Source organism: Peromyscus eremicus, chromosome 20 (genome assembly GCF_949786415.1).
Source record: "Peromyscus eremicus chromosome 20, PerEre_H2_v1, whole genome shotgun sequence".
In the NCBI taxonomy this organism is placed as follows: Eukaryota; Metazoa; Chordata; class Mammalia; order Rodentia; family Cricetidae; genus Peromyscus; species Peromyscus eremicus.
Window position 1 is genome coordinate 4755770 of NC_081436.1, and position 24342 is coordinate 4780111.

The 24342-nt window shown below is 49.4% G+C and overlaps 3 protein-coding genes across 3 annotated transcripts in view; all 3 read left to right on the top strand.

Annotated features, from left to right (window-relative positions):
• Window positions 1-4202: 4202 nt before the first annotated feature.
• Dhh (desert hedgehog signaling molecule) lies at window positions 4203-9200 on the top strand. Its single transcript, XM_059247407.1, has 3 exons — window positions 4203-4765; window positions 7603-7864; window positions 8126-9200. The coding sequence occupies exons 1-3, from the start codon at window positions 4463-4465 to the stop codon at window positions 8749-8751; spliced, it is 1191 nt and encodes a 396-aa protein (XP_059103390.1). The 5' UTR covers window positions 4203-4462; the 3' UTR covers window positions 8752-9200.
• Window positions 9201-20736: 11536 nt separating this feature from the next.
• Window positions 20737-24093, top strand: Rhebl1 (RHEB like 1). Its single transcript, XM_059247413.1, is given in 8 exon segments — window positions 20737-20953; window positions 21536-21607; window positions 22383-22450; window positions 22725-22807; window positions 22896-22969; window positions 23157-23205; window positions 23630-23711; window positions 23859-24093. Coding segments are annotated over 8 exon segments (570 nt in total). The 5' UTR covers window positions 20737-20901; the 3' UTR covers window positions 23949-24093.
• Window positions 24035-24342, top strand: part of Kmt2d (lysine methyltransferase 2D) — a 20671-nt gene continuing 20363 nt past the window's right edge. Inside the window, exon 1 of the mRNA XM_059247982.1 lies at window positions 24035-24079. Coding sequence (XP_059103965.1) covers window positions 24035-24079 — 45 coding nt within the window. The remainder of the gene's footprint in view (window positions 24080-24342) is intronic.

Genomic DNA, 24342 nt, shown 5'->3' on the forward strand with positions numbered 1-24342 from the left:
AGCTACATTGCCATCACCATGATCATCTCCTTGTAGATGGAAGTCAGAGGTCAGAAGGGTTTCTTCAGCTTTTTCTCCTAGTTCATAGAAAGTCACTGAGTGCTAGCCTTGGAACTGGGTGGAGGGAGGGTGAACGTGGAATACAAAAGTGTAGATTCCACAAATACTTGCCAAGTACAGTACTTTAAGCTAGACGGCCTTGGAAATACCCGATAAACAAGCCTGTGCTGAAGAGTTGCTTTGTCTAAAGGGTGCCAGTATTCTAATACTTGTAGTGCTGTGGCAGTGAATCGCGGCCCTACAAGGGGACGTAGGTCACAGTGTCAGGACATCAGGGAGAGTTTTTTGTTTTTAACTTTGTAATGTTTATTTTGCATGTGTGCGCATGGACACACGGTGTTAAGTGTAGAGATCAGAGGACAACTCGCTTTGGTTCTCTCCTTCTACCACGTGAGTTTGGGTTGGAACCAGGTTGTTGGGCTTGGTGACAAGTGCTTTTACATACTGAGCCATCTTCCCAGCCCTGTTTGGTTTTGAGGTCTCATTATATAGCCCAGGCTAGCCTCCAAATCTCGGAGATCCACCTGCTGCTGCCTCCTGAGTGCTGGGATTAAAGTTGTGCAACACCATGCCAAGCCCCTTTAAAAAAAACAAAACGAAATAAACTTTGGCCAGGTATACTGGCACACACCTTTAATCTCAGCATGTGGAGGCAGAGTCAGGTAGATCTCTGAGTTCAAGGCTAGCCTAGTCTACATAGCAAGTTCCAGGACAGTCAGGGATACATAGACTCTATCTTAGAATATTTATTTGTTTTTCGAGACAGGGTTTCTGTGCGTAACAGCTTTGGCTGTCCTAGAACTCACTCTGTAGACCAGGATAGCCTAGAACTCACAGAGATCCGACTGCCTCTGCTTCCCAAGTGCTGGGATTAAAGACATGTGCCACCATTGCCACAGGGCTTCAAGAAATTTTTTTTAAAGATTTGCTTTTAGCCTGGCATTAGTGGTACATGCCTTTGATCCCAGCACTTGAGAGGCAGAGACAGGCAAATCTGTGAGTTCAAGGCCAGCCTGGAACTATAGAGTAAATTCCAGAACAGCCAAGGCTACACAGAGAAACCCTGCCTCAAAAAACCAAAATAAATAAAATTATTTGTTTTTAGCTTTCATGTATGAATGTCTGTGTGCATGCATGTGTATGTACTGTGTGCATGCCTGGTGCCTCCTAGGGTCCAGAAGAGGGCATCATATTCTGTGGAACTGGAATTACAGGAAGTTGTGAGTCACCAAGGGATGCTAAGAACCAACACAGGTCTTCTGCAATAACAGCAAGTGCTCTAACTGCTCTTGGCCATCTTTCCAGCACAAAAGCTTTTCTTTTTATTATTTATTCACATGTGTATGTGTGTGTCCACGTGTCCACGGAGGCCAGAGAAGGAGGGTATTGGATGCCCTGGAACTGGAGTTACAGTCACTTGTGAGCTAGGAGGTAACTTGTGTCTTCAGTGAGAGCAGGAAGTAGTCTTACATGCTGGAACATCTCTCCAATTACCCGAGTTTAAATTTTTAATTGACTTTAAAATGTTTAGGTTTTGTTTTTATTTTATGCCTATGAGTGTTTTGCCTGAATGTATGTCTATGCACTACGTGAGTTCAGTGCCTGAGGAGGCAGAAGAAGGTGTTGAATCCCCTGGTATTGGAGATACGGACCACTGATCAGCTGCCAAGTGGGTGCTGTGAATTAACCTTGGTCCTTTGGAGAAGCAGGTGACCCATCCCTCCACCTTTAATTGCCTTCCAGTAGCAAACAGTTATTGTCCTGGTTGGTTTTGTCAACTTGAGACAAATCTAGACACACCTGGGAAAAGAATCTAACTTGAGAATCCCCTCCATAAGATTGGCCTGTAGGCAACTCTGGACCAAAGAATCTAACTTGAGAATCCCCTCCATAAGATTGGCCTGTAGGCAACTCTGGACCATTTTCTTTAACAATTGTGCACAAGGGCTCAGCCCACTGGACTCAGGTAGTCCTGGGTCGCATGAGAAAACAGGTAAAACAAGCCTGCCCTCCTCCATCGCCTCTGTTTTGGGTCCTTCCTCCAGGTTCCCCCCTTGAGGCTTCTGCTTTGGATTTTTGTTGCTTTTATTTTTATTTTATGTGTATGAGTGTTCTGCCTCCATGTATGTATGTTTACCGTGCATGTGCCTGGTTCCCCTGGGGAGGTCAGAAGGTGTCAGATCCCCTAGAATGGGGGTTATGAGTGGTTGTGAGCTATCATGTGGGAGCCAGGAGCAGAATCTGGGTCCTTTAGGAGAGCAGCCAGTGCTCTTAACTGCTGAGCCGTCTCTCCAGGCCCCTTAAGCTCTCTCTTGTCCTGACTTCCCTTCATGATGGACTGTGATTGGGACTTGTAAGCTGAAATCCTTTCCTCCCCAAGTGGGTTCTGGTCTTTGTGTTTATCACTGCAACAGGAACTCTTAGGACAGCGATGTAGCTGAGGATAATGAACCCTGATCCACCTGCATGTGCTACCTCATGTGCCCCATGACACTTCTCATGGAGGAACTGATTAAATGATAGGAGTTGGTGGATAAGTGTCTCTGAGATGAGGCCTGGGAGATGTGAAATAAATTCCTTGGTCCAGAGGGAGGCTAGAGAGCACAGAAGGTAAAGAGAACTGGTCCCCATCCTCTTACAGACAGGATTTTGGGTGCTCGCTGCCTTTCAGCAGCTTCCCAATGACAAATTACTTATTCAAAATGCATTGTGCAGGATGAAGTACATGCTTGTAATCCCAACACTCAGGATGTCAGGGCCATCTTGGTTGGTTGGTTGGTTGGTTGGTTGGTTTTTCGAGACAGGGTTTCTCTGCTTAACAGCCCTGGCTGTCCTGGAACTTGCTCTGTAGACCAGGCTGGTCTCAAACTCTGCCTGCCTCTGCCTCCAGGGTTAAAGATGTGAGCTAGCACTGCCTGGCCTTGGGCCATCCATCTTAACACAGCAAATTTGAAGCCGGCTAGGTTATATGTGACTGTCTCAAATAAAAAAGAGAAATGTGGATAAGTCTCAATAGATAGAGATAAATTGTGGTGCTTGCCTAGCATATTTGAGGGCCTGGGTTTTTGTTTTTAATTATTTTAATTTTAAAGGTTTTATTTTATATGTATGGGTGTTTTGCTTGCATGTGTACTGTGCCAATTGCATGCCTGGTATCTGAGGAGGCCAGGAGACAGTATTGACCCCCCCCCCATGGAGGGTGCTAGGAATCTAACTCAGGTCCTCTGGAAAAGCAGCCAGTGCTCCCAACTGCTGAGCCATCTCTGCAGCCCTGGAGGCCCTGGTTTAGGTCCCATCACTACATAAACCTGGTACATGACTAATCCCAGCATTGGGAAGCTGGAGGAGAAAGCGTTCAAGGTCAGCCTGAGCCTGAGCTACATTAGATTCTGTCAAGGAGGGGAGGGATGAAAGGTGACCCTCCAGTGCCTGGCTAAGATTGAGGGGACACAACTGGAGAAGTGCTAGGCTGGCAAGGTGGATCAGCAGGTCAAAGGATTTGGCGCACACACCTGATTAACGAGTTCAATCCCTAGAACTCACAGTAAAAGAACTGATTTCCAAAAGTCCTCTGACTTACACACACACACACACACACACACACACACACGTCCTAAGCTGGATTGTGACTGTCAAGCTCTGTTTCCCAGAAGATACAAACTCACCAAGGAAAATGATCCTCTGGGATCCACTCTTGGTTATGGATGAGTGTGGAGAGAGAGAAATGAGGGAGACCTGAGGACCACAGAGGAGAGAGGCTTTGATTATATGCCCAAAGGGCTTGCTTGGATGGCCTTGAGCAGAAATTGGAACTCAGACTTCCTGGATGACAGCAGAGGGGCTTTGACCAGAGTCGACTTTGGGAGCAAAGACTAGCAGGGGACGGTAGTTTGGTTCCTAATTTAGACTCGGAGGTAGAAGGATGCTTATCCAGGCAGCCAGGACTGTAAAGCTTCAAGGATTTCCTAAGCAGGTGCCTGCCTGGTTTCCAGGATGGGACACACTTCAATGGAGTAATGAAACAGTGGTGACCGCTAGATCCCCAGCCCGGGTGGGAGGGGGCGGGACAGTCCTGGGAGAAGGGCGGGGGGGCGGGGCCGGGGACCACTTAAGGCGGAGTCAGGGCGGTTCTGGGAGCCCGGGAGCTGGGCAGCAGAGGCTGGCTGGGCCGGCACTCACCCTCGATCCACCTGCCCTGTAATGGTAGTCTATCAGTAGTAGGTTCCAGGTTCCCCGGGGCATGTAGGCAGAGTTAGCGGCTGCCCGGTGTTGGGAGCCACAAGCGCTCCAGGAACTCTAGGGGCTTCTCTATCTGCGGTGCTGGCTCCCGTGGAGATGCTCAACTGACAGCAGAGCTAGTGAGGACCAGAACGCTCCCTTTCGACCCAATTCCACTGCGCCCATGGCTCTGCCGGCCAGTCTGTTGCCCCTGTGCTGCTTGGCACTCCTGGCACTGTCTGTCCAGAGCTGCGGGCCGGGCCGCGGACCGGTTGGCCGGCGGCGTTACGTGCGCAAGCAGCTTGTGCCTCTGCTGTACAAGCAGTTTGTGCCCAGTGTGCCCGAGCGGACCCTTGGCGCGAGTGGGCCAGCGGAGGGGAGGGTAGCAAGGGGGTCCGAGCGCTTCCGAGACCTCGTACCCAATTACAACCCCGACATAATCTTCAAGGATGAGGAGAACAGCGGGGCTGACCGCCTGATGACAGAGGTAAGGAGCGCTTCTCCCCACCTGCTCTCGAGCACACCACCAACTCCTCAGTTTTCCTACCACAGCCCTGGAAGATGAACTGTCACTTCATCTCCCGAGACCTTAAACTAAAAGTAAGACCTCCATCACCACATCCTCCAAGAAAGCAAATGACCTGCCAGCTGGTAGTGGTTTGGAGGTATCCGAACCGGGAGAGGCTGGGATGGGGAGGGGGAGGAGGAACTGGCTAGTGAGAGTGAATCTGGGAGAGGCTGGAGGGAGGGCGGGGAAAGGAGGATGGCGGCAGGCGAGACGGGAAATGGCTGAGGCGTGGACCGGGGGTCAGCCACCGAGCCAGGCAGGAAGGGCTGGGGTGAGCTGGGGGCCAGGAGCTGGCTAGGGTAGGTAGCCTACAGAAGGCTTTACACTTAGCCTGGCTCTTGGCCTGATGTCCAAAAGCTCTATGAGCCAAAAAAGAAGGGGGCTGGGAAAGGGATAGGCAAGTCAGGTTACCAGGCCATCTACCTGAGAACAGGGTGGTCAGGAATTGCCCTTGGCATGAGAGAGATGTCCTAAACCAGGGCAGGCCTGTATTAGGGTCTAAACAATAGACTTTGGGTAAAAAGCAGTGCTCAGAACAATGGGTGCATCTGAGAATCAGATTTCCTGGGCGTCCAAACAGCTCAGCTTGAGGGCTTTGCTTCCAATAAATTAGATTCAACTACCATCATGGAGCACCTGCTACACAGATGGGCACTGAACCTACCTGGAGTAAGGTGGGCCATGTCTTGGAAAAGAAGGACCCCCTCTGACCAGTGTTCTGGGGTGTCAGAACAGTAAGGAAATTCAGAAGGCACCCTCACTCCACCCCTCACTTTATAGCTGAGAGCTGGGCCCCCCGGGAGGAAAAAGCGATCTAATCAGGGCCTCACAGCTAATTAGCGGCCTTGCTGAGACTAGAATTCAGGACTCCAGGTTCCGAGTCCTATACACTTTCCATTACACCACCTAATTGTGTGTGCTGTAGGGAGGTGGGGGGGAGGGGGGGACGGATTTCCTCTAACTAACGGCCATAGCTCTCCAGGTTACTTTGTTAGGAAAACCTGTACAGGGAAGAGAGATTTTTTTTTTTTTTTTTTTTTTGAGACACTATGTAGCCCCTGCAGGCCTGGAACTGGCAATGTAGAACTCACAGGAGTCCCGCCTCTACCTCGCGCTTGCTGGGATTAAAGTCTTGCCAGGCCAAAACTTCCAGTGAGGAAGCCATCCTCTTTCCAGAAATTGAGAAGGGGCATCCATTTCCCACCGTGGTCATGGACCACTGCGGTCCTTCCCTCTAGTTGAAACCTGCAGCAGGGGGACAGAAGAAGGGATAAGCTCAGGAGGCCTCAAAGGCCCGGGAACACCCCCGCCCAACACACACACACACACACACACACACACACACACACACACACACACACACAGAGTCTTGCTTATCTCCCACACCCTGGCTGCAAAAGGACTCTATTGAGTTGGCTCTGTACTGGGCTACTGCCCCCGCAGGTCAGGGCCTTCTTAGGGGCCAAAACGACACCAAGTGAGAAAGAGCTGCCACTTCTGCGCCTCTTGAGAGGTGCAGTTGACCTGAAAAGAGAGTAGGGGGGGGGGACGCCCCTCTAGCAATCGTGTAGAATCCAAGTTTGAGGTGAGGGATGTAGAGGGACAAAGGAAAAGAAGTTCTCTGCGCTCCTCCTGCGCTCCTGCTCCCGTGGTGTCGCGGCTCTGGTGCGCGCCAAGGTCTCCAACTCCCAGACCGGAGCCGCCAAGATAACTGTGGCCTCCCTCCCCCGGGGTGCAGGCCTGCGTCTGTGGCTCCTTTTCCTCCACTCCCACCCTGCGCGCGGAGGTGGGGGTAGCTCCTGCCAGTCTCAGGTGCTGCTCCTCCCACGCCTTTCAGGGCTGATTCTGGAACAGAGATGGGAGAGATGGGGGCTCCCAGGGCTGACACAGTGGCAGGCTGGGCACGCTGGGGGAGGGGACCTGGCGGGCGGGAGCAGGGATGTGGGGCGCGGCGTTCTGCCCTTTCCTCTCCCTGAGCCGGGGCGGCTGAAAAGCGTCTTTGTAGCTGGAGCTGCTGAGTCCGCTTCTCCCGACGCGTTCCCGGCCTCGGCCCGAGATTCTCGCTTAGTTAAGTCATCTCAGAGAATGGCCATTGTACTTCATGCAACCCCCGCCACCCAACCCTTTTTCCAGCAGCCTTGATCCCACGCGGCTCCTCTCGGGCACCTCTGTAGGGGCGCACCCAGACCACCAATGGGTTAATGCTAGAGGCTGAAAGGAGGAGGAGGAGGAAGGAAGGAAGGAAGGAAGCGATGCCCAGTGCCAGGGAAGGCAACCAAACAAAAGATGAATCAGACGGAGGGAGGGCAGCTGGGGCCCGGGGCGTGGGGTCAGGCTTAAATAGGGCTCAATTCGGGGAGCCAGGCCCTCCCTAACCAAACTTCCATCCTCCCTCTCTATGGTTCTCTCTTTGATTGGACTGAGATCCTGGAACAAATAGGGGAGAAAGGCAGGCACTGAAAACGGGGGAAATAACTGGGCATGGGGACCCCCTCTCCACCTCAGAAGGGTTAACACCATGGTTCGGTTTTCTAAGCACACCCTGGCAATGAAGTACAATTGGAGACTACACCTATTCAAATCCTCGCGCTTCCCCAGGACATTCAAAAGGCGGGAGGGAATGAGGTTGGTCCAGAGGATAAAGATGCACCGATCCCTTAATGGTCCCCTTCCACCTACCTCACCCTTCCCATCGCCTGCCTGGCGATGGCAGTGGAGAAACTAACGCCTTTTACACCCCCCCCCCCATCCCCCAGCGTTGCAAAGAGAGGGTGAATGCTCTGGCTATTGCGGTGATGAACATGTGGCCAGGAGTGCGCCTGCGTGTGACTGAAGGCTGGGACGAGGACGGTCACCACGCTCAGGACTCACTCCACTACGAAGGCCGTGCCTTGGACATCACCACGTCCGACCGTGACCGCAATAAGTATGGTTTGCTGGCACGCCTAGCCGTGGAAGCCGGCTTCGACTGGGTCTACTACGAGTCCCGAAACCACGTGCACGTGTCCGTCAAAGCTGGTAGAGTAGAGGCCAGATGGTGGTTCATCTAAAGGGGGCTCTCTCGGGGAAACTGAGTCAATTGTAGCCTTCTTGCTACCCTAAGGGGACCAAACGGGCATTAGTGTTCTAAACCACCTTCCCACTTCCATTCAAGGTGGGACTAGATCCCTGGGAAATTGAACTGTCCCATGACTGCGTTGGGCTTGACCCACATCTTCGAGAATCTATACTTGTATTTGCTGATCTGGACTTACTCCTCTTTATGGTTGTGCCTTGCAGATAACTCACTGGCGGTCCGAGCCGGCGGCTGCTTTCCGGGAAATGCTACGGTGCGCCTGCGGAGCGGCGAGCGGAAGGGCCTAAGGGAACTCCATCGTGGTGACTGGGTACTGGCCGCGGATGCAGCGGGCCGGGTGGTGCCCACGCCGGTGCTCCTCTTCCTGGACCGGGACTTGCAGCGCCGCGCCTCCTTCGTGGCTGTGGAGACCGAGCGGCCTCCGCGCAAACTGTTGCTCACACCCTGGCATCTGGTGTTTGCGGCTCGCGGGCCAGCGCCCGCTCCAGGTGACTTTGCACCGGTGTTCGCGCGCCGCTTACGCGCTGGGGACTCGGTGCTGGCTCCCGGCGGGGACGCGCTCCGGCCGGCTCGTGTAGCCCGCGTGGCGCGCGAGGAAGCCGTGGGCGTGTTCGCGCCGCTCACTGCGCACGGGACGCTGCTGGTTAACGACGTCCTTGCGTCCTGCTATGCGGTCCTGGAGAGTCATCAGTGGGCCCATCGCGCCTTTGCCCCTTTGCGCCTGCTGCACGCCCTCGGGGCGCTGCTCCCCGGGGGTGCAGTCCAGCCGACTGGCATGCATTGGTACTCTCGACTACTTTACCGCTTGGCGGAGGAGTTAATGGGCTGAGCGTCGGAGCACAGAAGTCCTCCAAGCTCTGGACGAAACCGAAGCCGAGACATGCTAAGATCTGGGGATGTGGGCAGCTGGTGATGCCGATTGGGAGAGTGGGTGGGGAACGAGAGGAAGAACAGAAGGGCTGTACTGGAACTTCTTGGTTTAAGGGCAACTTTTAGCTGAGAGGAGTGGTCTCCCGGTCCTTGATAACCGGGTTTGCTGGTAGGCACTCTTTAATGAGGGCTTTTTTTCCCCTCCATCGTCTGCAGTGCCTCAGTCCCACCCGATAATTTTATTTTCTATTTATAAATTGTAATATAATGATCTACTGGCCCAGCCCACCAAGGTGAGGACCTGGAGTGTGGCGTTAACACTGTCTGACACAGCCAGCCAATCTGACGTCTCACACTCTCACATTTTCCTGCGGGTGGCTTAATAAAGGGAAGGCTTGTTGGAAAGTACCTTCACTCAGAGGCACTTCACCTCCAAAGAGCGGGAGAGTGGGGACTAACCAGAATCAACACCTTATGTCCAACCAACCCTCCCTTCTTCCTCAGCAGGACCTTTCAAACTCTTTTGTTTCAGAGGGTATCCCAACCCATCAGCAACAGACCAGAAATGTCCTGCCCTTTTTTGGTACTGGTCCTACCCCCAGCTGGGACCGGAACTGTGCTTATGAGTATACATCCCAACTTGAGGGTGGAGGTGGGGCTTACCGAGGGAGCCTGAAGATTGATACTCAAAGCATTTGGAGTCTTCTTTTTTTATGTAAATTTTAAAATTCATTTTACATACCAACCACAGATCCCCCTCTCATCCCTCCTCCCGCTCCCTGCATTTGGAGTCTTCTCTTAGCTGTTCTGGCCTATCCCTATAGACTGAATCAGCCCAGCTGCCATCCTGCCTGCTGATGAAGTGGTCTGATTTCTTTTTTTTTTTCCCTAGGATTTTGCTAGGCGAATTTAGGAACTATGTGTGTTCCTTACAGTCCACACACATTTGTGGCCCAAACAAAAACTCTAGAGTGACCAAGAATGGTGGCACATGCCTATAATTCCAACACTCTGGAGATGGAGAAAGGACAACCGGGAGGACCATGAGTTCAAGGCTAACTGGGCTTAATAGTGTGGGGGGGGAGAGGACAGGTTTTGGCTTGGGTGAATCTGAGGGAGACAGGCTCCTCTGTTAGGCTCTAGCGTTACAGTGTGAGTTTTCTTCCTTAAGTCCTGGTGACAGTTCTGCCAGTTTTCCAGCCCCTTCCTTCCCTTTTCTGGTTGCTGACTGTGCTGCTTTGGTGTGGGTGTTTTGGGGAATCTTTGGATTCCAACATGGCAGACACCTGAAATACAGGTAGATTGATGTCCCTGAGCTAGGAATGCACAGGTGGGCCTCCTCTGGAAGTAGAGTAAGTAGGATCCAAGGGATGGTCAAGAGTGGTTGGTATTTCCAGGGACTGAGCCCAAGCCTGCTACATCTATGTTGCCAGAAAGATTGGCTCTGGTCTGAGCATCTGAGTCCAGCCTATGTATACGCTGCCCTCTGGTGGCATTAGGGAGAATTCTAAGCCTAGGCACATAGGCAAACAGTCCCCCCACCCACCACCCACTACCACCACCACCACTACTCCCCCCTTTCTCTCTCTCTCTCTCTTTCTCTCTCTCTCTCTCTCTCTCTCTCTCTCTCTCTCTCTCTCTCTCTCTCTCTCTCTCTCTCTCTCTCTCACCGGACTTGCTCACAGGAACCATGTCCCAGAAGGCAGAACTGACGCACGGGACTTGTTAAGCTTTTAGCACTGTGCCACTGTGTCCGGAGACGGTGAAGGACCTGCTTGCTTCTCTTTCAGTCCTTGGCATTTTTACAGCCCTGTGCCTAGTTCAGCTCTGTGGCTCTGGGAAGCCAGAGGTATAGGTAACGGTGTAGACTTTCTCATGTCCCTCACTCTGGTGACCCTCAAATCTTGTGGTCCAGAGGTATAAGTAAATAAGAGTTCCAAATAGTGCCTGACGAAGACCCTCCCATTCACCAACATCCTCAGTCTACATTCTCCGAGTACCCATAATCACCCTGCCTGCCTTCTCCTTGTCTCAGACACACATCCCAAACAATACCCTTTTCTGCTTTCTTTCTTTTCCTACTCTTGTCTGCTTCTCACAGATCTTGGTACCTTTTGTCTTATGATGATGAGCAATCTGATAAGCTAGTCTTTCTGTGTCGCTGGGCAACCTGTGTTTACTACCTTTCCTAAGTATGACATGTATCTAAACTGCTGAGACTAAGGCCTTTAACCAGAAAACCATAATGGCTGCCTGGGAATATAGCTCAGTAGCAGAGCATTAGCCTAGTGTGCACAGAGCCCAAGGTCAGTCCCCAGTACCACTCAAATGGCTATGTATATATTTGGGGATAAGGAGAAGAGCATGGTTATCATTAAATCACATTCTGTAGGTTACTTCCCAGGCTTGAGGTTCACCTTCCCCCCTCTAACATCATCCCTTGAGGCCCCTCCCAGCTATCTAAAAAAATACCCTCTGTCTGCAAGCAGGTAAATACACCATCTGCTTGAAGCAGGCGGGCACACTAACTTGCCACATAGCACCTTCCAAGTGCAGCAACTCTTTCCAACACGGGAACTGTGCAAACATTGTCCATTCTTTGCATTTTTTTTTCTCATTGCTGCGCTGCATTCTGCTGTCTATACTCCACTAAATGCAAGATTTAGGAGTTGAATTTTGTTTTGATTTTCAAGCTGGGCACGGTAGCTGGTGTCCATAATCCCAGCACCGAAGGCTAAGACAGGAGGATCATCTTGTGTTCGAGGGCAGCCAGCTACAAACTTTTTTTTTTTTAATCAGATGCAACATGACACATTTGGATTTATTTATTTACTCAGAGACTTAGTCTCCCCTTGAGCTCATAATATTCCTGCCTCAGCTTCCAGAATGTTGGGACTGGGTGTGCTTTAGAATGAAAGTATAATTATACAGGTGGTGGTAGCACATGCCTTTAATCCCAGCACTCAGAAGGCAGTGGCAAGCAGATCTCTGAATTTGAAGCCAGCCTGATCTACTGAGTGAGTACCAGGATAGCTAGGGCTACACAGAGAAACACTGTTTCAAAAAACCATAGGGGGGGGGGACGGGGGGCGGGGGAGACAGAAAGAAAGAAAAGAAAAAAGAAAGTATAATTACAAGTAATTGTGGCTGTACTGTGGCCTGTTAGTGCACACCTTTAATTCCCACACTTGGGAGGCAAAGGCAGCTGGCTCTCCATGAATCTGAGGCCAGCCTGATCTACTGAGAGAACTCCAGACTAGCCAGGGCTAAACAGAGAGACCCTGTCTCAGAAACAATAACAAACCTTCCAAAACAAAGATATAAAAAATTTTAGGTAGAGAGAGAGCTCAGAAGTTAAGAAAAAAACCTAACCCTCTTTTGAGAATTTCAGACCATTTTGTGATAACCCTGGTAAGACCTCTACATACAGGGTCATCTGAGTTAGAACCTGCTACCCAAAGGTTTTGCTGACTTTAAGTCCATTCTTTTTTCAAGCAATAATTGCTGAACACTTACAGTTGAACACTGTATTAGGCTTTGAAAACCACACAAAAGATCAAGAAACCACATTCTAGAGAAATAACCATTAATGTATAAATGCATAGGCTTACTAAAGCAATGTTATCATCTAGGATGAATCCAACTGGCAGTATATGCCATATTGGTGCAGAGAAGGCCTTGTGGGTAGAGGAGGGTTGAAATAGGGTTGTTGACGGGTGTGTAGGAGGGCAAGACTGGAAAGGATGTCTCAGGCAGGAACTTGGCATCTGGGAGGATGTGTGGCCTTTGACAGTAGAGATACTGGGACTAAGAAGCTTATGTTACTGAGGACTCAGTACACACTGGGCCGAACTCAAGCACGGTATGTGTATTCTCATTCAATCCTCACACAGTTACAGTAAATCCACAGGTGAGAAACTCAAGAAAACACGTTTGTTTGCCTTCCCCCCTCCCCTTCTAAGACACGGTATTATTCTGTAGCCTAGGCTTAGAGCTCACTGTGTTGCTCAGACTGGCCCCAAACTCCAGGCAGTCCTCCTGCTTAGGCTCCAGCATGCTGGGAGTCCAGGTGTGAGCCGGCCACCACATCCGGTTCACAGCAGAGCTGTAAGTCCTTATCCTGGGGTGCTCCAGCCGATGCATGATAGAATGGGGAAGGAGAGTGTTCTGATGGATGGCTGGGATTTGTGGTCTTCAGTTTCTATTCATTTTGCTTGGCCCTCTCATTACGTGGCTACAAAGTCCACGTAGCTCCCCTCCCCCACTTCAAAGCAGCGGAGCCATTTTATTTAAAGCAAAGAAGTAGAATACACTGCATGAGAGCATAGGACACATGACTGAGGAAACTCAAGGGACCATTTCAGCTTGAAAAAAAAAAAAAGATTTAGGCTGGGTGGTGGTGGCGCACTCTGGAGGCAGAGCCCAGGCGGATCTGTGTGAGTTTGAGGCCAGCCTGGTCTACAGAGTGAGTTCCAGGACAGGCACCAAAACTACATGGAGAAACCCTGTCTCGGAAAACCAAAAACACCAAACCAAACCAAACAAACAAGCCTGTAAGCCTGTATTTAAGACCTCACCCTCCTTCAATAAACGGCATTCGGCATTAAAAAAGAAAAAAGAAAGAAAGAAAGAAAAAAGAAAAGAAAAAGCAAAACTAGCCACCAGGGGGAAACAAAACAAAACAAAACAACAACGACAAAACCCACCACCGCCCAGCTGTCCCCATACATCTTTTTAAATTATTTTTATTTTTATTTATTTCTATTGTATGTGTGTGTTTCTACTTCACCAGTGTACCATCTGAGTGTAGTTCTGCTCCAGGCCAGAAGAGGGCATTATTCCCTTTAAACTGAAGTTACAGCAGTTGAGAGCTGCGATGTGGGTGTTGAGAACCAAAGCCAGGTCCTCTCTGTAAAAGCAGCAAATGCCCTTAGCCACTGACCATCTCTCCAGCTCCTCCCCACCTCTAGAGGAAGGACCATAGGTGAGAACATGAGGGAAGGCTTTGTCTCGAACCCTTACTAGAAACTGAATCTGGAAGAACATTGGTGTTGGGCTTCCAAACTCCAGAATTATGACAAATTAATGATTGATTTATTGTTATTACAAGGGAGGGTCTCATTCTGCAGCCCATGCTGGCCTGTTGCTCTCTTTGTAAACCAGGCTGGCCTCAATCTCATGGCAATTGTGCCTCAGTCTCCAAGTGTTAGGAATACAGATGTGAGCCAGCATGTCCTGCTAACATCTGTGACATTTTATCATGATAGCCAAAGAATGCAGGCTTCCGGTCTTTAGGAAGAGACCAGTGTCAAAGCAAAGACTTAATGAAAAGAATCTTCTCTTTTGCTGGTCGTAGCAGCTTACATTATCACCCTGCTCTCCGGAGCAGAAGCAGGAAGATCAGAGCTCTGGGCCAGCTTTGGCTAGTGGGGAGTTTTAAAGCAGCCCGAGATTCTGTCTCAAAAAAAAAACAAAAGGATCTGGGGAAGCAGCTCAGCCATGAAGAGCACTCACTGTTCTTTCAGAGGACTAGAGTTCAGTTTCCAGGAATCATGTAGGGCCACTCACAACTACTTGGAACTCTAGCTCCCGGGGGTCCAATGCCCTCTTCTGGTCTCTGCAGGGGCTGCACCCATATGCACACACATAATTAAATGCTAAGAGTAATACCTTTAAACAAAACAAAACAAAAGGAGTTGTTGAAAATCATCATCTATCCTTTTTTTTACATAATTTATATTTTATGTGCACTGGTGTTTGGCCTGCATGCGTGTCTGTGTGAGGGTGTCAGATCCCCTGGACAGCTGGGTGGACGAGGACACAGCAGGACTCAGTGGGCGAGGACACAGCAGGACTCTGTTACCCTCTAGTCTCGGATTTGCTTCTTTGGAAACCCAAGTCCAGACTGCCTCTAAACCTATCTCCGTCGGGCCCTAGCACCTGAGTACGGCGTCCCTTGTTCTCTGTGGCTTTCAAGCGGTCCTGTGAGGAGAGCCTTGGCTTAGCGTGGAGCCGGTGTCCACAGACTGAGACAGAGCCGCCCCCCTAACAGCCAGGCCTGGGCTGGACACTGCAGCTGCCCAGGGAACAGCTGCTTAAGCCCAGCAGCTGCGGCAGCTGACACTGCTCTCATTCCCACCACGCATGCCCCTTCGTTGCCGGAGTCCTTGGCTAGTCTACGTGATCTTACAGACTTTTTCTTTTTAAAGACGGGATCTCACTATGTGGCCCTGGCTGTCCTAGAACTTGCTACATAGACCAGCCTGGTCTTGAACTCAAAGATATCCTCCTGCCTCTGCTGGAATTAAAAGTGTGCATCACCATGCCCGACTTAAGATTGCCTTAAATCTTTGACAGTGGGTATTATGGATTTTTTTTTCTTTTTCTTTTAAAAGATTTATTTATTATGTATATAGTGTCCTGCCTGCAAACCAGAAGAGGGCACCAGATCCCATTATAGATGGCTGTGAGCCACCGTGTGGTTGCTGGGAATTGAACTCAGGACCTTTAGGAAGAGGAGTCAGTGCTCTTAACCTCTGAGCCATTCCTCCAGTCCCCCTTTTTTTTTCCTTTTAAACTAAATGAGCCAAGTCTCCTACCTACTTTTCCCTGGCACTGGTGGCCCCCAAATCCCCAAACCCCTTGGACTGCTGTAGGAGGCATAGTGTGAGTCTAAATCTCACACACAGCCTCCCTTTTCTCTCTCCTTTTATGAACTGATGAGGATGGAGTTTTTGAGGAAGAATGTGGAGGAAGAATGGAGTTTGGTTTTGAATGATAAAGTTGTCTAGGATGACGGCACATGTCTGGTAGGATGAGAAGGTAGGTAGATTTCTGTTTCTTTCAAAAACTCCATGATAAGTCCTAGAAATTCTTGCAAGTATCTTGGAGAGAATGAGTATCATGCCAGAAGTAGCCACTTTTCTATTTTGTTTTATGTGCACTTCTGTCTGTGTGAGGGTGTCGGATCCTCTGGAACTGGACTTACAGGCAGCTGTGAGCTGCCATGTGGGTGCTGGGAAATGAACCCAGGTCCACTGGAAGAGCAACCAGTGCTCTTAACCACTGAGCCATCTCCTCAGTAGTCACTTTTAAACTGACTGCTTCTCATGGGACGGTGATTCTACATCTAGAAACCAATAGAGCTTTCTTTTTTTTTTTTTTTTTGTTTTGTTTTGTTTTGTTTTGTTTTTCGAGACAGGGTTTCTCTGTGTAGCTTTGCGCCTCTCCTGGAACTCACTTGGTAGCCCAGGCTGGCCTCGAACTCAGAGATTCGCCTGGCTCTGTCTCCCGAGTGCTGGGATTAAAGGCATGCGCCACCACCGCCCGGCCCAATAGAGCTTTCTATGTCCTTTTAGGTTCTTATTCATCACTTGTGTTCTCAAAGAAATCACTTTGTCTGGGGTGCCAGAGGCCATGGCGAAGGGCTGGACAGGAGGCTGGAAAACCTGAGGTGCTGTAAGATTTAAACAAGGTGAATTAACACGCAAGAAGAGGTCAGATACGGGGACTGTCGCTGCCGCGACTATTTATCAGGCCCTGAAAATACTGGTAGGCTTTGGACTGTACTAAGGATATCTTACACCACCTCTCTTTCTGGTTGATGTTGAAATCGAAAGTCTTGCTGCCTTGCCTCGACAGCCTTGAGCACCTGGCTCCACTTGAGCACCAACGAGACACTCCTGCCTCAACTAACCCAAAGGATGAGGTTATAGGCATCTACCTGTACACAGGAGACTTTGAAGATGGAGTTATGTGAGTAGAGAAATGAATGCAGTTAAGCTTGGGGGAACTGGTAGGATCAGACTTGAGCTTTAAAAGGACTGTTTGAGTCCCAGCGTGATAGCAAGTCTGCTGTCTCTGCTATTCACACAAAACCAGGTGTCGTAGTTATAGTGACCCTGCCTAAGAGGCTGAAGCGGGAGACTTGTGAGTCAGGCCGACTTGGGCCTGTAAGTTCAAGGCCAGCCTGGGTAACTTAGTAAGACCCTGCCCCAAAATATAAATTTAAAGATTTATTATTTTTATTTTATGTGCATGAGTGCTTTGCCTGCCTGCATGTATGTGCACCATGTGGGTGCCTGGTGTGAGCAGGGGCTCGAAGAGGGCATCAGATTCCCTGGAACTGGAGTTACAGATGGTTGTGGGCTGCCATGTGGGTGCTGGGAACTGAACCAGAGTCCTCAGGAAGAGCAGCAAGTTTATTTAACTGCTGGGCCATGTCAGCAGGCCTTTCAAAATATAAATTGAAAAACTAGATAGGGAGGTAGCTCAGGCTCAGTACAGAGCTTGCCTAGAATATATGGGCCCTACGCACAATTCCCAGGACTACCACTACCACTACCAATACGTATATAAATATATATGTATATGTTTATGTGTAAGTACATGAGACCCAAGCACACACTTATAATCCTAGCCCTTGGGAGGTGGAGGCCACAGGACCCAGAGTTTAAAGCCAGTTTTCAGTTTTACAGCAAATTTGAGGCCAGCCTAAGTAACAAGAGACCTGTCTCAAAAACAAACACAAAAACCAACTAAAAATACAATCAAAAGCCAGGTGGTGGTAGCTCACACCTTTAATCCCAGCACTCAGGAGGCAGAGGCAGGTGGATTTCTCTGAGTTCAAGGCCAGCCCGGTCTACAAAGAAAGTTCCAGGACAGCCAGGGCTACACAGAGAAACTGTGTTGAAAACAACAAAACAAAAAATCATAGTCTCATTTAAACTTTGGAATACGAAAATGTTGCTTTTAAATATCAATATAAAACATTAGAATTTAGATGTGATGCCTGAAGGTGACCTGATTGTGTGGCCATGGGGTGACGACATCAGAAAAGAGTCAAGAACTGTCGAGGTGCCAGGCCATGTCAATGCCACTTCCCTCAGCTTTGTTATGTGAGGTTTGTTTAAAGTGTTGGAACTGGCCGGGCGGTGGTGGCGCACGCCTTTAATCCCAGCACTCGGGAGGCAGAGGCAGGTGGATCTCTGTGAGTTCGAGGCCAGCCTGGGCTACCAAGTGAGTTCCAGGAAAGGCGCAAAGCTACACGGAGAAACCCTGTCTCGAAAAACAAAAAACAAAAAACAAAAAACAAAACAAAAAAAACAAAAATAAAGTGTTGGAACTGTGCTTTCTGTAATTTTTTTTTTATTAAGTTATACTAGCGATTAAACCCAGGCTTGTGTTTGCTCGAAGGTACTTTCCCACTGAGCTATGCCCCCAGTCTCAAGTAGGTTCTTACCACTCAAGTAGCTACAATAAACTAGATACGAGCAAGTTCAGGTTGCTGTAGGTTAGATACTCAACTTGGAGGTTTGTTTCCACAGTTGACATAGACGGCCTCGTGTCTGCTATGAAGCAGGGTGTCAAGAGTGGGAAGTTGCCGGGCAGTGGTGGCGCACGCCTTTAATCCCAGCACTCAGGAGGCAGAGGCAGGCGGATCTCTGTGAGTTCAAGGCCAGCCTGGTCTACAGAGTGAGTTCCAGGAAAGTCAGAGATAGGTAGAGAAACCCTGTCTCAAAAACACCAAACTCAATCCAAACAAAAAAAAAATATAAAATACAAAAACAAATAAAAATGCCCCCAAACCCCAGACAGTGGTAAAAAAGCCACAGCTACCAAGTATTACGGTTTATTATCATGACTGTTTTTTGAGACAGGGTTTCTCTGTGTAGCCCTGGCTGTCCTGGATCTTACTCTGTAGGCCAGGATGACCTCAAACTCAGCTCAACCTGCCTGAGTGCTGGCATTAAAGGCGTGCACCACCACCGCCCAGTGTTGTTTATGATGATAATGATTTTTATTATACATCAGGTAGGCAGTGATCTGGAGTTGTAGAAAACAAAGAAGGCCTGTGAAGCACGACATTAGTCAGAATTTTGTGACTCTGTGACCAAATACCCAAGAAACACTACTTCAAGGAGGGAGAGGTCTATTTTGGCTCAGAATTCCATAGGGTTGGTCCATGGTCACAAAAGGAGGCATACAGGAAGGGACCAGAGTGAACTAGAGCCTCAGGAGCACCCTCCACCAATGGCCTTCTTCCTCTGTTCTCTCTCACCAAGGGATGAATCCATTTATTAATTTGGAGCTCCCATGACATAATTGTCTCTTTTAGTTCATTTTTTTTTTAAATTTTTTATTTCATGTGCACGGATCCCCTGGAACTGGAGTTACGGTTGTGAGCTGCCATGTGGGTGCTGGGAATTGAACCTGGGTCCTCTGGAAGAGCAGTCAGTGCTCTTTAACTGCTGAGCCATCTCTCCAGCCCCCCCCCCACGTGTGTGTGTGTGTGTGTGTGTGTGTGTGTGTGTGTGTGTGTGTGTGTTGGGGCGGGGGTTGAACACAAGGCAGGCCTCATATATGCCACAAAGTCACAATTCTAACCTCTGTGAATAAATTTAAATGCCAGGAAAACCAGACTTGGCCTGTCATGTCGATTTCTTTCAGCAAACCTCAGGCAGTGTCTGGTCCAGAGCGTGTAGAACATGTTCAACATACTTTGTTGTTGTTTTGAGACAAGAGTTTCTCTGTGTAATAGTCCTGGCTGTCCTGGAACTCATTTTGGAGACCAAGCTGGCCTTGAACTCAAGTGCTGGGATCAAAGGCGTGCGCTATCACCGCCCAGCTCTCTCTCTCTTTTTTTTTAAGGGTCTCTTGGGCTCAAACTCACTCTATGGCTTAAGGCCATAATGAATTTGAACTCCTGACCTTCCTGTCTTCACCTCTTAAATCCTACGGGCCTAGGCCACCAAGTCTGGTTGTTTTTTTTTTTTTTTTTTTTTTTTGGACAATGTCTCAGGCTGGTCTTGAACTCACAGTGTCCTCCTGCCTCAATTCTTGAATTTGAGTTCAGAGATCAAAAAATACTTGTTGAGCCAGGCAGTGGTGGCACACATTAATCCCAGCACTCAGGAGACAGAGGCAGTTGGATCTGTGTGAGTTCTAAGCCAGCCTGGTCTATGGAAGGAGTTCCAGACAGCCAGGGCTACACAGTGAAACCTTGTTTCGAAAAATAAACAACAACAAAAAGTTAAATAAATGAATGCCTTGATTAAGATAAGGAAACATCAGACTGCACAGTCATCCACTGAAGCAATTTCCCCAAGACTAAGAAATCAATTTCTAAGATTATACCCTAGAAGACTAAAAACTACCAACAAAAGGTCCAGGCTGAATGCTGGGGAAAGCAGGTGATAGACTGGAACTCTGTCTTTTCCTAGCCCAGGGGACATGGAAAACAGAAGCCTAGAATCCTTTTTTTTTTTTTTCCCCACAAGACAAGGTTTCTTCATGTAGCTCTGGATGTTCTGGAACTCACTCTGTAGACCAGGCTGGCCTTGAACTCACCGAGAGATCCACCTGTCCCTGCCTCCTGAGTTCTGGGATTGAGAGGCCTAGAATCTTTTCAACAAAACCTCCATCCTTAAAGCTACTTGTAGTGGTACCCCATTTTAATGTAGCACTGGGGAAGTAGAGGCAAGCCAGCACGGTGTACATAGACAGAGTTAAAGGCCAGCCAGGGTTATAAGATCAGACCCTGTCTCAAAAACACAAAAACCAAAACCCAACACTCCAGCCAACCGCAGCAGGTATTTTCCTTTTCATTTCGTATTTTCACAACGGGTGTTTTTCCATCTACGATTCGCAGCCTCTTTGGCTAGGCTGCAAAGCAAATGGGCAAGTACCTCTAGGACCCCGGGTTCCTTTCTCTTTCTTTATGAATGAACAGGCTCGGGTCTACGCATGTGCAGCTCCCAAAGCTCCCGCTCCACGTGAGGCCCACCCGTTCCTCCTTGTGGGAGACTCCGCCCTCCTTCATTCTAATGGACCAATGGGGAGCAGCCTAGGGGGCGGAGCCGGGACCCGCCCGGCCGGGTATTCCGCCCCTCCCCCGGCCCCGGCGCCCGGCTCCCTTGCGTAGAGCTGCTGTGTTGTGATCACGTGGCCTGCCTGGGGCGCGCGGCTTGTTTTGGTTTTCCTTCCGCTTGCCCGGCGTAGCTTCGGTGAGCTGCTGCCCTTCCCGGGCTCCACCGCCTTCTGCATCCCCGCTGGTCTTCGGGCTCTCTCGGCCCGCGCTCTTAGGAGCCCCTCGGGGCGGCGTCTTGTCATGCCGCTGGTGCGCTACAGGAAGGTGGCCATCCTCGGGTACCGCTCCGTAGGTGAGTCTCCGCCCTCCCGAGAGCACCAGCGCACCAATGCTTTGTGGCCAGAAGAGGCGCGCTGTCGCGGGAACGTGATGCGAGGAGCCAATGTGGCCTGGGAAGAAGTCGGGTTTACTGCCAGGCGATGGAAGGGTGGAGGGATGCTGGAAGAGGAGCGCTCAAGGGTTAAAGTGGACCGGGCTGTGGTTGCATCAGTGGGTACCCGCGTTACTCTGGGAAGCAGGGGAGCGATCAGCATTCGAAAGCACAGTGGAGGTCTACACGGGGCAGACACTTGCAAGTGTCCTTGGGCTGGTGCACTATATCCTGGGGAGTCCTGGATCTTCCGAAGGGTGAGGTGGGGTGGGGCAGGAAGAGGCTTCCTGCGACGCTGCTGAATGCATCCCAGTAGCCAAAATGCTGCGGAATCAACGCGTAAGGATGTTGGTAATAATAGGGCCAAGGGGAAGCATTGCTTGGAGTCTCTTACTGACTGGGAAGCTGATTTGGGGTGCGTTTTGGTACTGGCCACAGTCCGAAAGGACACAAGGTGTGACTATGGATGGATGATTCCATTACAACAATCTCTGGTCCTTAAAGGGAAGACATCTTTGGCACATCAATTTGTGGAAGGCGAGTTCCTGGAAGGCTACGATCCTACAGTGGAGAACAGTGAGTAGTGTTCTTTAGTGTGAAGGGGATGGAACCTAGATGGACTGGCTGCCCTCTCCAACTCCTTAATTTGGGATTTCTTTGTTACCAAGGGGCTGATTTATTTATGTGTTCATTTAATCAGTTCTGGGAATCCTGTGAGTGTCAAGAGCAGTGATTCTCAACCTTCCTAATGCTTGTGACCCTTTAATACAGTTCTTCCCAGGCGATGGTGGTGCACACCTTTAATCCCAGCACTTGGGAGGCAGAGCCAGGCGGATCTCTGTGAGTTCAAGGCCTGACTGGTCTACAGAGTGAGATCCAGGACAGGCACTAAAGCTATACAGAGAAACCCTGTCGGAAAAAAAAAACAAAACAAAACAAAAAAAAAACAACAAAAAAAAACAGTTCCTCATGTTGTGATGATCCCCAACCATAAAATTATTTCATGGCTACTTCATAACTGTAATTTTACTACTGTTGTGAATTGTAATGTCAATATCTGATATGCAGGATATATGATATTTGGCCCTTCAAAAAGTTGGCTCACAGGTTGAGATTCAGTGGTCTAGAGGGTGGAATTTGCAAGGTTCTAGCCCAGGATAGTATAGAATCTATACTACACTATACTGTAGATAAGGATAGCAAGAACCCTAGCATGTCTCTCCAGTTTCCTGGAGAGTTCCCTGAACTAATCTGGCTGTGTCACCCCCAGGGTCAGGAATATAAAGGAACACACATCACTGGCCCTTCAAAGTGCCTCACAGTCAAGAAGTTTTCCTCTTTGTTTTTCCAGCTTTCAGCAAGACAGTGACTCTTGGCAAAGATGAATTTCACTTACATCTAGTGGACACAGCGGGCCAGGTACCGGTTGGGGTAGGGTGTCCAAATGTTGCAATTCAACCCTACATAACGTCTTGTGGTCTATGTGCTTCATGTGTGACATAGCATGAAAAGAAAAGCATTTGATCTGTTAACAGTGTGCAAAGGCTCATTGGAGCTACTTCATAAATACTTTGTTCAATGGGAGCCAGGAATGTCCCAGGGAGGGTCACTTGTATACAGTCCCACCAGTCTTTGTGATCTGAATGGCTTGGCCCCCTTAACTACAGATACTCACGTTTCTGTTTCTTGTCAGGATGAGTACAGCATTCTGCCCTATTCCCTTATCATTGGGGTCCATGGTTACGTCCTGGTGTATTCTGTCACCTCTCTGCATAGGTACGTGACTAAGATTTTGAGTGGGGCTTGGCAGGACTCAACAATTACCCTAGAACTAAGATTATAGCTCTATTTCTTATGTTTGAAGCTTCCAGATCGTTAAGAGCCTGTACCAAAAGCTCCATGAAGGCCACGGTAAAACTCGGTAAGTGGCCCTAGGAAGTAGTGTGTGGGCATGAGGGTGTGGAAGAAAGCAAAATTGTGAATTCTTCAAGGAGGCTGGACGTGGATCGTTCTTGGCTTGTTTGGGGAATCATCTAGCCTTGCTGTAGTTGGAGTAGTTGGGGTCCATCGAGAATGGGGGAGGGGCTCTTCTAGTCATACTGTAGTAACCACTATTTCATCACAGGCCTGCCGGTGGTGCTCGTGGGGAACAAGGCAGATCTCTCTCCAGACAGGTGTGTAAGTCTCTGCTGCTCACAGCAAAGGAGAGTGAGTTTACTAAGGATCAGTCAAGCTGTAGTCCTTCCTGGCTCTGTTTGAGACAGGATCTTCACCATGTAGCCCAGGCTATCCTTTAACTCCTTTCTGACAGTGCCAGCTGACCTTATAGGGGTGGGTCACCATGCCTACCCATCATTACCTTGGTGGTTATTTACGAACAGTCTTATCATAAATCCATAATCCATATTTCTAGCTTCAGTCTTACATACCCATGCTGCTTTTGTTTACATGTGTTTTCTCTCTCCTCACCTCGCCCTCATCAAACCTGGGGGGAGGGGTGTGAAGCGCCAGAGGAAATCTAAATCTTAAAAGCACTTTCAGAGAGCTTGCAGACGTTGTTATCTGCCTTCCATTTTTATGTTCCAAATGTGCTTCCAGAGAGGTGCAGGCCGTTGATGGGAAGAAGCTAGCCGAGTCTTGGGGTGCGACGTTTATGGAGTCATCTGCTCGAGAGAATCAGGTGCTGAGCCCACTTGGTGACGGGTTAACAGTGTCTTTCTTCCTTACGCACCGCTTGGTGGTGGGGCTGGTAAGAGAGTGGTGTGTTTGCCTCAGGGCTGGGTGGTATTGGCACCGACTTACCTCTGAATCTGCTTATTTCTTGTAGCTAACTCAAGAGATCTTCATCAAAGTCATCCAGGAAATTGCCCGTGTGGAGAATTCTTACGGGCCAGACCGCCGATGCTATCTCATGTGAGCTCTTGACATGGACTAGCTGCCTCGTTTCTGCTGCAGGCATTTTCCAGCCTGCAGTGGGGGGCAGACCCTCGGGACTCAACTGGCATGGATGCCAACTATGTCCCTGGCCCTCTAGGCACACACAGTGTGGTACCTTCATTTTGGCACACACAGTGTGGTACCTTCATTTTTGCACACTCATCCCAGGTTCTGGTAGCCTGGTGTTAATGTTTACAAAGGGGCAAGATGTCTCATGGACACTGGCTTCTAACTCCTTGTTTTTCTAAATGAACTTTTACAATCTGCACAGTTGGAATATGAGTCTTGGGCATTGATTATCCAGGACCCACCCTCCTGGGTAGGTTTTGGGTGTTGGTTGGGTGAGGGTGTTGGTTGCTTGGCAGTTCTGAAGT

Excerpts from the sequence above, each read along its gene's own strand:
- Dhh (XM_059247407.1), top strand. The coding sequence starts at position 4,463 with ATGGCTCTGCCGGCCAGTCTGTTGCCCCTGTGCTGCTTGGCACTCCTG. Across the intron at positions 4,766-7,602 it reads CTGACCGCCTGATGACAGAG|CGTTGCAAAGAGAGGGTGAA; the intron begins GTAAGGAGCGCT and ends CCCATCCCCCAG. Across the intron at positions 7,865-8,125 it reads GCACGTGTCCGTCAAAGCTG|ATAACTCACTGGCGGTCCGA; the intron begins GTAGAGTAGAGG and ends TGTGCCTTGCAG.